Source organism: Pezoporus flaviventris, unplaced genomic scaffold (assembly GCF_033815535.1).
Source record: "Pezoporus flaviventris isolate CSIRO_AGI_PZ_B2104156 unplaced genomic scaffold, CSIRO_AGI_Pfla_v1 ptg000083l, whole genome shotgun sequence".
Classification (NCBI taxonomy): domain Eukaryota; kingdom Metazoa; phylum Chordata; class Aves; order Psittaciformes; family Psittacidae; genus Pezoporus; species Pezoporus flaviventris.
In genome coordinates this window covers 5,094,669-5,106,805 of record NW_026892631.1, presented here as the reverse complement: position 1 = coordinate 5,106,805, position 12,137 = coordinate 5,094,669, and the positions used below count along the sequence as shown (strand labels likewise).

The following is a 12,137-nucleotide window of genomic DNA, read 5'->3' as shown; positions in this document are numbered from 1 at the left end:
TGACTGGCAGCCATCAGCAGAAAATACAGAGCTAAAAGTTTAATCCATCACAGCTTGAGGGAAAAAGACAAATTCTATAGTAAAGGGCGTAGCAGACCCTCATCGGTATCAGATACGGGTATGTTCTGAGCAGCACAGTAGTTTCTGTACGGGACAAGAAAGACCTTTCACGTATGAACAGCTCAGAAACTACAAAGAAAAACAGCCATTCTTCCACTAATGAAGCATCATTTAAAAAAAAAAATTCCATTATATTAATATTATTTAATTGGGTTTGTGCTCTTTCTGTTTCAGAATTTCTAAAATGTTAACTATTCTTTAGAATTGCCTAAATATTGCACCATGAGACCAACCTGTCCAACACAAAGCATCCACTACAACATCCCTGTTTCACAAATGAAAAGGAATAAACAATTAAAACAGATGAAAATTTTCAGTTCAGATTCTGGCAACAAGAAAAACCTCATTATACCCTAAGTTTCCTCTCCTCATTTTACTTCCCATTGTTTCTGACAAGCTCTACACTTCAAGGTAAAAGGAGTCCTTGAGGAAGTACGCCTTCCAAAGACAAATGGCTAATAAAACAGACTGAAAAGTAAATCAAATTTTGCAAGGTTTGTGAGACACCTAAAGAAAGTCTATAAAAACTGTCAAGCTTGGTTGTGATCTGCCCTGGTGATAAAGAATCCAAAGGAAAGGGACTCTCTTTAGACAGGGCAAGGAACCATTTTTCTGGCCATACGGTATATGATTAGCACAACTTAACGATTAACATATACCCTCTTCTTGTAAACATGGGCCAAAGCGTGGCTCTCCCATACCTGTAGCAGTCAGCTCCTGCAGCTTGCACAACAGAAACCTTGCTTTCCTCCCCTATTCATTGCACTCAGGAAGGGCACCAAGGTGGCCTGCAGAGATTTATAATCAAAGGCTTCCTGGCCTGACCTTTGCTCAGCTCGGAGGATATCACAAGTAAGCACCAAAGAGACTCCATATATAGCTGTAGAAATACCAGTGCAGCCCTTAAATGGCAGAACTATCTAGAAGATGAAAGTGATTTTTTCCTACAATATGAGCAATACTTGCCAAAACATGTTGATTTCTACGGGGTCTTTCATTTTCAGGAGTTTTCACTGGAAAAGGAGTTATTAAATTCTTAAAGCCAAAAATCTCAACTTATAAAACTAAACAAATGAGGGAAATCAGTCTTAAGGAGGTTTCAAAACATTAATCCCACGTTCAGACCAGCTTTAGGCACTGGCAGGAAAGCAGAGGAGCCTGACCTTCGGCAAATACAGTCAGCTTGCAATTCTCTTCCAGAAAACCAGTCCCTGAAGCCATCACTTGCACCTCATGGGTCAGGCTGTACCGCAGAGTGTACAAGCACATGGGATCACACAACAGGAATAACCAGGAAAACGCCTGCTCCAGCAGCCAGATGCATGGAAAGGGACCTGGGTTGTTATCCAGGCACACAAGGATGCACTCATCTGTGGATATCACCCCAACCCCATGAGAAACAACCACGTTTAATTCACCTCTGCTTACGCAAGGCTGGGCTGCTCCCGTCTGCAAATAGCTGGGGAAGGGCAGGCGTCTGCCGCACAGTGGGACTGCTTCCAACACTGCCTCTTGCCACATTTCACATCCCCGCTGGATCAACTCAAGGGAAAAAAATGCCGTTGGGAGGGAGATATTACAGGAATAACTCCCTGCTCTGTCCCACACGCTCTGTGGTGAAAAGGCGAGGCCCGCAGCGGGGTGTTGTGGCTGATGGCCGGCCCTGGGGACACGCAACAGGCCGCTGATGGCAGACCCACGCAGGCTTTGGCCCCAGCTCTGCAGCCTTCGCTCGGCAGCTGTCCTGTCAGCCCCCTAATTGCTGGAGGAATAAAGGAGCGCAGACAGCAGCTAATTTGCCTGTCTCATCTGCTTGCGTGGTGAGCACCTCTGCGCACAGGCAGCCTCATCTCTGCGAGCACCTGAGAACCGAGGGGCAGCAGTAGCGCAGCCGAGTCACTGGGATAGGGGTCTAGGGTGGCAACTCGGGGTGGCGGGGTTCAGAAACAGCCTAGTCCCCGTTAAATTTGCACATGAAGGGGGTTATTTTACAAGGAGGTGAGAAAGGCAATAAAATGGCGGCCGGGCTGCAAAACCCCGCCTCGGCCCCCAGGGGGCGTCGTGCCCCCCTCCCCCTCTCCCGCCTCAAGATGGCGCCGCGCTGCGCGGCTTCACCCGCCGGGGAGAACGGGCGGCGCCTGCCAGGCCCCGCCGGCTTCCGGCGCCGGCCCATTTCCTGTAGGGCAGGTCTTAACCGCCGCCCGCCGCGCTCGGAGGGCGCTGCCGCCGCCGCCGTCCGCCCCGCCTCCGCGGCATGCCCACGCCGGGAGCCGGCGGCGTGAAGGGAAGGAGGCGGCGTGCGCCTCTCAGCCGAGGCTGCGAGGAGCGGCGGCGCTTTTAGTCCTCCTGCGGCGATCTTCTCTCCGCTGAGACCGCCCGTGTGCGGGTCGCGTAACGGAAGGCGGGTGGGCGTTGGAGGGGAGCGAGGCCTGCCAGGTCACCCCGCCGCTCCCGGACGGAGCGGGCATGCGGGGATAGCCCATCCCGCAGCCAGCCCAGCCAGCGGCAGCTCTTCCCCCCCACCCATCCCAGGCCCGCCGCCCCCCACCCCCCGGCCCAGCATTGGTGGTCGCTGCGGAGCTGGCTTCAGGCGGCCCCAAGATGTTCAGCTGGTTGGGCACCGATGACCGCCGGAGGAAGGACCCCGAGGTGTTCCAGACGGTCAGCGAGGGCCTGAAAAAGCTCTACAAAACCAAGCTGCTCCCCCTGGAAGAGCACTACAAGTTCCATGAGTTCCACTCACCTGCACTGGAGGATGCCGATTTCGACAATAAGCCCATGGTGCTCCTCGTGGGGCAGTACTCCACCGGGAAGACCACCTTCATCAGGTAAATGCCTGCCCCCTTAGTGCCCGTGGGCTGTGGTGGGGCTGCTCTCCTACCCGTCTTCTTGCACCCCGATCCTTCTGTTCTCCCCTTCGCGCCCCTGGTGCCCATTAACAGCTTTCCCTTGGGAAGCCACCTCCCCTCAGACTCTGGGAGTATTCCTTCGCTAGGACAAGGGTGGTGTGAGATGTCCCATGGAACACAGACGTGGCAAATGCGGGGCAGGAATGCAGGCAGGGCATTAGTGTGGAGACGTGAGTCAGTTGGGGCCCTCTTGTCCGTTCAAAGTGCAAAGGCTGCGGGAAGCCTGGTGCAGGGTATCCCTGAGACTGCTCCGGTCAGGGTAAAGCCCCTCTGACAGCTGTTGTTTTCAAGTTTTGGGTGGTGGGACAGCCTATGGCCCAGGGCACCTAGGAAGCGGTCTCTTGTGTCTGTCTTTCTCTGCACCGTGCCCAGAAGCAAGGTGCAAAACCTAGCTTGAGTAGCATGTGTGCGCAAAAGAGACCTGCCCATCTTCAGGACTCCAACAGTAAGCGCTGTTTTAACTCTGTCCTTGCACTGCTGAGATGCTGGGAGCAGTAAGTTCATTCCTGACTGTAAAGAAAGGGCAGCTGCCAGCAGCAGCTTGATGTGAAGCTGTGGAAGACATGGTTAAACTTTTCCAGCCGGACTTGGTTGCAGGGATCTCTGTTCTGCCATGCTGGTAGTTCAACTTGCAGCAGCTTTTCTCTTGGGATCATAGCTGAAGCTGTGCTGTCTGTGTTTCCTATGTGATTCATAAGCTTAGCATTAAATTCCAGCCTTTTTCTGGTGTGGTTGTGTTGAAATCTGTGGAATTACCCCAGTGTAAATCTGGATGCAAGCCACAGGCAGCCAGACCTTTGTTCTACCAGTATTTCTTGGGGGGGGGGGGGGAAGGAGGGAGCTGTGAAGAGTAGAGAGAGGTGAATCAAATTGTCTGTACCTGTTAAAGAGTGACCTTGAGAAATGCAAGGGGGCACAGTGGGTTGTGTGCTGTAATATTCCTGCTGCTTAATGTCCCGGCCAGGAGCCAAGAAATGAGTGCACTTCTGTTACCTTGTCACACACCCGGCAAACAAAGTTTAAGAGTAAAAAGGCTTTTGTCATGTGAGCAAGTCAGGTAGATGATAAAGAGGCATGAGAGAGGCTAGCTAGCATAGCTGTCTGGTTCCACCCCAGATCTTTGTTCTGTGACTTGGTACCAAACCTGTTTGAAAGGCTCTTTCTGCCCTCTGGGTTACTGACACTCAGAGCAGGACCTCCCCTGAACATGAGGAGCTTGCTGAATATCCATTCCTGAGGTTGCTGGCTGTGCAGCTAGAGCATCTCTTCCAAATGCTTCTGCCTGGATTGCCAGCATCAGCATTTAGCTGCAGTCTCACCTGCATGCTGTTGTTAGCAGACTTCCTGCCTTTGCCCCTCTCTATTCAGTAAAGCCCTTTTTCTATAAGCCTGAGAGGCTTCTGCAAGAAGTTCAGGTGTCTGAGGCATGTTGCAGGCATCCCACTCATGTGGCATGGGCCGCAACCCCTTTGCTCTGCTGTCAGCAAGCTTATCTGAGTTCTGACCACTGCATTTCTTTCATGCTTGTGTCTTCTCTCAGCCTTCTCTGTGCACAGGGCTGGGCTGCACCTACCCAGAGGCTGTGGTCAAGCAGAAGTGATCAGGAGCTTCCACTTCACAGGACAACGAAATAGACCTGAGGTGGCCTTATAGGAAGGCAGAGCTGCTTTCTGTGTAAAATAGTGCATAAGAAGGCGAAAGTTGAGAACCCCAGGGCCTCTAATAGTAGGAGGCATGTGAGGGTCTGTTACTTCACTGTGTTCCCAACCAGAAGCAAGAGCTGCCAGAAAAAGGAGTACTGCTTGTGATAGGCTTTCAGTGTGAACTCGCAGGTGTTGGTCACTAGAGAACTGGGATAAGCACCAGATTAGCATCCAGAGTTATTGTGGGAAGGCAAGTGGGAGCTAAAACAGAGCAGGGAGGAGTTAAAGGGGACTTAAAGGGAAGTGGGAGGGGAGACAACCATTATGTCTGGGCAGTAGAGTGAAGCAAGAAACAGCCTCTGGACACCTCTTCCATGATCTTGTCAGGATGGGAGATAATTAGTATTATCCTTATGTACCCATTCCACTCTTGCATTGCGTCCTGCTTGTACTGCCATGCAATTCAGGGAAATGACTTAGTGTCACTAAGCACTCATGTAGAATGAACTCGGGCCCAGTTCACTGTTAAAAAAGGATCTTGGTCACGTACCTGAGGTGGGTTTGTCTCCCAGCCATCTCTCCTTGTTCTTGGGAAACTTGAGGTGAAACAAGGAAGAAATGCAAGGCTTTGAAGCACCAAAGCTGCAGCATGTTGCAGTGAGGCTGCTCTCATCAGAAGCTGGTGGCAGAAAAAAGGCAGTCAAGGTCAGCAGTGAGAAACATTCCTAGAGGCTTTGGTGGGGAGGAAGAAGGTGAGTTGTGTGTGGGCAAAGCCAGTGGGGTGAGACCAGAGCAGCGGCTTGTCTTCAGTGGAACCAGGCTCTTGGTTCTCCCCTGCTGTCAGGGACGTAGAGAATTGAGCTTTATTTTGCTATGTGGAAGATGTAGTGTCATAAACTGCAGCTTTTCCATTCCTGCATTTTCTTCTCGCTCACTCCCGTTTGTCTCCTCAGCATAAATTTGGCTGAGGCTATTCTGAAGTGCCTGGGTCTGAAAGACATGATGATGAGGACAAGGTAACATTTCTACCTGAGACTATCCGACATCCACAGCAGGATGTCACTGAAGCCTGCCTTTATGATGTTATTGCTTTTTATGTTTCCTGTAAGAGGGTGGGAGTGCAGGACAGAGCATTAGTCTCCTAATTAACTTAGATTCTGTGGTCTTTTTCTGAAAATAATCATGGCTTCTGTCCAGCTATCCTGCTAATAAAATAAACAAGCCTGCCAGAGCCCTGCTAGCTGTCACTATGGCTTGCTTTTCTGGTGTAGCCACCCCTTCTTGCTCCAGCTAATCATTTACATGTCCTGGCCTCTCCAGACTATTTGTTACAGGCTATATGCAGAGCTCTGGTGTGACCTCTCCATGTGGCCCTGAACCTTTCATTTTTGCCTGCACCAGGCAGTTGTCACCATTTCCTCCTGCTCTGCCCTTCTTCCCTTTTCTAGTCGGCATCACCTCTGCTACCACACACAGCAGCATCCTGCATGGCTCCTGCATGACTCATCACAGGCACGCAGCCCCTTCCCCCACATCCTGCGGCATTCCTGCCCGGAGAGCCTGGGATCTCCTCCTCCCCTGGCTCCAATGCTGCTCAAAACCCACCCTAACCCTGAGCCAAGCTGCCACTGCAGCTTTTCTACCCTTGTCCCTCACCAGGAGCAGGGGCAGGCCCGAAATGAGGAAAACAATGTGATGCTCCTAGTTACATACTAACTCCACATACTTCTCCAAAAAGCAGATTGGCCATTAAGAAAACATTCACCTCTTGGCCTGGCAGTCTCTGCAGGCTTCCCCAGCCAGGCTGCAGATCACTCCCGCAGGCCCCTAAATGTGCTCAGCAGGTCAGAGTAAGGCATGCTGCACTGGCAGGGGAAATTGCTTGCTGCTCATCGGTGTTTTCCATCGATACTGTTTGCTCTTCTCTCTCAGAAATCCCCACTAATGTGACAATTGCATGTGTTCTCTAGCTTGCTTCTGCTAGCAGACTGTGTCACTGCCTAGCAGAAGTGCCTTCCTCCCCTCAGACAGTGTCAATAAATCCCCTTGTATTTGTCCTGTGTACAATGAGATTCTTGTGCTGCAGACACCCTGCTGCGCAATGTACCCAAGTCTCCCAGAGAAGCCTTACTTAAAATAGATGCTATGCTGCTAGGAAGTGCAGATCTTCATCTCTCTGATTTCATACCACTTGTTGCACATTACGTCAATTAATATTGGCTTGTAGCTACTTCTTTTGGGTTTTGTTTTGATTTTAAATCTTGTGCAAGAAAACCACATAAATGCTTTGAAATATAGCTAAGTGGAGCTGTGATAAAATGCTCTTGAGCAGCCTTCCTGGAGGAGGAGTGCTGCTATTACATGCAGGTCTTTAGCTTAGACTTTGTCATTTATAGAAAAGCTTCCGAGAAACAACCCCCCAGGGTTTTTTGTCCCGTTGCTCAACAGCTATCATATTACATGTGCATCTCAAACTTGTAGGAAAACAGGCAGGTTACTGTTTATGGCAAGGCTATGACCTGGAATTGGGAGCGTTTCCCAAAAGCCTTCCACTTGTTGCATCTGACAGTTGTTATCTAAACCTGTTTTTTTTTCTCTCTAGTATTTGAAAGAGAACTCATATTTAATTCTGTGGATTCGGTGAATGCCCATCTGTATATTGCTCTTAAATATGTTATGTCAGACCAAAAGCAAAGTACAGAGCAGGAGCAGAGGAAAGCCAGTGGCATTGACTAGCATTGCAGCGATGTCCAGCAGGGGTACCATCTCTTAACAGCCATCCAGGAGGCATGAGTTAAGTTCCAGACTCTGGCCAAGTGGCTTCTAACCCAGCAAATAGCTCTTTCACTGTAAAGAGCCTTCCAGGGAGTAGAGCCAAGAACATTTATATGATAGTGTACAGAGCCCATGGTGGGAGAAAAGCGTCTCCTCCTTGTTCTCGGCTGCTTTAAGCTAGAGAAAAGTTACTGTAGCTGCTGGGAAGGTGTATTGTGATCACCAGCCAGGGAAGTGGCAAATACCAGATTAGCTGCTGCCTGCTTTTGTTAAATAATGACCTACTTCTGTAGGAAAGTTCAAGGAATCTCTGTGTAGGATTTTGGTAGATAGGATGTATCTACCCTAGTACAGGACATCAGAGTGCTGTTCCCTTCCTGGACTCCTTCCTGGTTTATTTCAGTTTTTTGGGAACTGCTAAGCAGTTGCTGTTTCATGTCAGAGTTGCTCCCATTAACAAAAGTCACTTCTGGTGGTGGTCTGGTGAGCAGAGGACTTGGAAAACACTTTGGATGAAAGGCACAAAAAATACATGATAAAACGTATCTGATAAAGGAGGTGGCCATCTTCTAGGGGAAATATGGATATCATTGTCTGTAGGAAGAATAACTGCACCATTCTCTTCACTAATGTGTACCAAGCCAGATAAGTAGCAGTGATTTGCCGTATGTCATGGATGTGCACTTGGTTGGTTTACCTCTAGATCCAGTTAATCTGGACTTGCCCATTGGGAGCTGAAGATGCATTTGGTGATAGTGTCACTAAATAGCCCTGGTGAACAAACACAATTTTTTGTTGTTCTTAAGCACTGATAGTGATTACCTCTGGTAAAATAATGGTGAAATAGGGAAGCCCCAGAAAGTTACCACAAGCTTACATGCCAGGAGGAACCTCCCCTCTCTCACTCACCTGAGTGAACATTACTGGTCTCAATCATGAAAAACCCTTCTACTATTTACTTTTTCCCCCATCCCCTGAATGTACTTTTATCATCACAGCAATTCTGTATCTTTCTACCTACTAAAGATTAGGTTAAAGCAACGAAGTGTCAGCTTACTGCTGACAACAAGCAACAGAGTAGAATATGAACTTTGATAACCTGGCAGTCATTATGTTCTTCATGTAACAACCCAGAGCCTATCACCAGGTCAGGTGGTCCAACACCATCCAATGCTGAGGCCTACCTTTTGCAAGCCATATGCACACAGTGGTCTTAGTTTTCACGACAGGACCAGCATGTGATGTTTTCTGCACCCATAGACATAGACCTGGCCTCAGTGATGGCATTTGGCTCCTTCATGAGCCAAAGGGAGCTGTCCCCGTGCACACCACTGACACACCCTGAACTTGGCAGGGTAAGTCAGGATGTGCTGCCAGCATCATATTTGCAGGCCTGCAGCACCATTCCCTGAGATTTGCCAAACTGTACCTTCAGAGAAGCTGCCAGAGGCTGAGGAAATCATAAGGGGTGCTGTACTCTACTGCTCTGTTGAGGTTGATAACAAACATTGGGATATACTCTGCCACCTGCATGCTTATGCTCAGTGTGCTTGAGCAGTCTGTAATGCAGACCTGTAGATGCATTGCAGAAGCACGCAAGGGACACTTGAATCTTCAAGAGTCAAGTACAGCAGAAGCTGGCATATGAGCAACTGATTTGAATGAGGAGCTAAGCATATTAGTTGGATGAGTCGGCTGAAATGAGCAGCAATAGAGTAATTGCTATGGGCACCGAAGGCCAGCAAGGTTTCAGGATTAACTCTGTGATTGCAGTGAACTGCTGGTTTTACTTTGCTGAGCTAAGTCTGTTCCAAATGCCTTGAGGATTAACATGCACAAAATGATCAAACGTGATGAGACTCTTTTCCCAGCAGCTATAATCATCTCAATTTCTTAATCCATCTGAAGTAAGGAAGCTTTAAACGGGGAGGTCCTGAGTAGAAAAGCTACCATGACATTTATCAAACAATTCAGTGACAGTGCTAAAAATAGCCTCAGAAGGATCCATACTCTGGAGCTTTGGAATTACACTGCAATCCTCAGTACAACTCATGTAGGCCTTAGGTGGTTCATGTCTCATGACCACACCCTTTTTGTTTTTCCACCTACAGGTACCTGCTGGAGCAGGATTTCCCAGGGATGAGGATTGGACCAGAGCCTACAACTGACTCCTTTATAGCAGTCATGCAAGGAGATGTGGAAGGAATCGTTCCTGGAAATGCATTGGTGGTGGATCCCAAAAAACCATTCAGGAAACTCAACGCCTTTGGCAATGCCTTTTTGAACAGGTCAGTACTCAAGAACTTAGTTGTTCTGGAGAATAAATCTAGAACCTAATGAGCAGCATAGCTAGCAATTTAAAGGGGTAAGGTGTTACACTATTCCTTTTCCCCCATCTGCATAGCTGGTGCAAAGCCATTCCAGTGCTACCAGGTGCACGTAAGTCACTCACTGCAGATTAACAAATTCAAGTGAGACAAACCTTCATTTTACTTGAACAAACTGTCACACAGCTTGTTAAGTTTATCCTATAGGAGTCTAGAGATAAATCTCATTAGTATACTTTGCTCTTCCTTATTTTTGTTCCTAGCCTCTTCTACTCTGCAGTCAGTTCAGTTCCCTGAAACTAAATAATCCAACCAATTGTAGCCACTGAAGTCAGTAGAAAAGTGAAATTTGCCCAAAAAATGCACATCTTTGTGTTTTTTAATTTTTAAACATTGCGTGAAAGTCACCTTTGGAACAAACCTGGGCTCTCCCCGTTCTGATGCCTTATGTGTGTAACCTTAGGTGCAAACTGACCTCTAATCTCTTTCCTGGGAGAAAACAAACCCATAGCAGTGGCTTGGACAGTGGCTCTGCAATGTGATGAATATAACCTTTCCATCCCCTAGACCCATCTGAACCATACTGAGTTTTGGATCTAGGCCTTGCAGGAAGCCGGCAGCACACACCCATATCCTAGATGAGCACAAGCTGTGCTACAGCAGGCAGATGGGAACAAACTGACTACACCCCTCATCAAGGCCTTCCCTGCTAACACAGTGTGAGAGACATTGCAAACATGGCAGCTGCTCAGCCAAACAAGCTGGAAAGCTGGGCTTTGGCTCCTTTTCTGACTTCCAGTCTTAGAGTCTATCGTGAGAGTGCAGCATCTCCAACCAGCATTGACCACAGGAGTGTTGCAGGCTGCAGTGAGGCAGGGAAGGCCGAGTCTTCTCTTATCTTGACAAGAGAAGAGGGAGCTAGCTGGAGTCACTACTATGTAGAGAACTTCACAGTGCCTCAGGAAGCAATCTCTGATCACTACACAGGCTCATAATTCAAATACATGAACATGGTTTTGCACTAGGCAGACTTTTTCAGTATTTTATAGGACCCAGAACATCTGTATCTGGCTAACAGTTAGGTCAGGTGACTGCCCCCTCTCTACATCAGGGAAGGAATGTGGTTTGCCCTAAGAAAGTAACAGGTCTCCTGCATGGAGTGCAGAGATAGCAATGAAGAGAACATAATTCAGAGCACCTCTGCTGATAGCCAGGAACAGCCACAGCTGGCAGACAGTTCAGTGAGAGAAGAAGCAACATCAGGAGTAAGGAGGCCAGACATGGAAGGTAAAAAAAGCAGCCATTCCTGAACTGGACTGATCGATGGTTTCTGAATGCAATTTGCTCCTAATACAGCAAGGGATCTCTACATCCATCAGCCTAGTTCACTGTATCATGCTGTGGTCTTGTTACTCTCCTCCTCTTTCTCCTCCTGTGAGAGGAGGGCAGAGGAACAGAGCAGTGATTCAACACAAGTGCAGTTCTGCTTGCAATGCAGGGAATAGCCACAACAGCTGATTAGCATCTTTCTGCTGACAGATAGAAAAAAGTGGAGGAGGGGGGGGGGTAACAGTTTCTAAACTGGCAAAGGAAAACACACTAAGGGCCACCAGCTCAGCAGTGTGAGCATCACAATGCTGAAGATGCAGATGATAATACCCAGCTAATTAGGATCATAGAATAGTTAGGGTTGGAAAGGACCTTAAGATCATCTAGTTCCTAACCCCCCTGCCATGGGCAGGGACACCTCCCACTAAGCCATGTCACCCAAGGCCTCGTCCAACCTGGTCTTGAACACTGCCAGGGATGGAGCATTCACAACTACCCTGGGCAACCCATTCCAGGGCCTCACCACCCTTACAATAAAGAACTTCTTCCTTATATCCAATCTAAACTTCCCCTGTTTAAGTTTTAACCCATTACCTCTTGTCCTATATCACTGCAGTCCCTAATGAAGAGTCCCTTCCCAGCATCCCTATAGCCCCCTTCAGATACTGGAAGGCTGCTATGAGGTCTCCACGCAGCCTTCTCTTCTCCAGGCTGAACAACCCCAACCTTCTCAGCCTATCTTCATGTGGGAGGTGCTCCAGTCCCCTGATCATCCTCATGGCCTCCTCTGGGCTTGTTCCAACAGTTCCATGTCCTTTATATGTTGAGGACAGCAGAACTGCACACAGTACTCCAAGTGAGGTTAAGAAACTAAGTGCATGGAAGAATTGTCCAAGAACCAGAAATTTAGCAGATGTAGGACAGGGTGCACCCACTGGATTGGATCAAGCCACCAAACTTAACTCCTGTTGTGGGCCTGGCTTCTTGGCAAGAGACAGTGCAAAGATGTGTCTGCCTTGCACATATCTTGCTGC

At 48.5% G+C, this 12,137-nt stretch overlaps 1 protein-coding gene across 1 annotated transcript in view; it reads left to right on the top strand.

The window, feature by feature from the left end:
• The first annotated feature begins 2,345 nt into the window (after positions 1–2,345).
• Positions 2,346–12,137, top strand: part of EHD3 (EH domain containing 3) — a 30,647-nt gene continuing 20,855 nt past the window's right edge. Inside the window, exons 1-2 of the mRNA XM_061475492.1 lie at positions 2,346–2,948; positions 9,559–9,735. Of these exons, the coding sequence (XP_061331476.1) occupies positions 2,722–2,948; positions 9,559–9,735 (404 nt within the window). The 5' untranslated portion in view covers positions 2,346–2,721. The remainder of the gene's footprint in view (positions 2,949–9,558; positions 9,736–12,137) is intronic.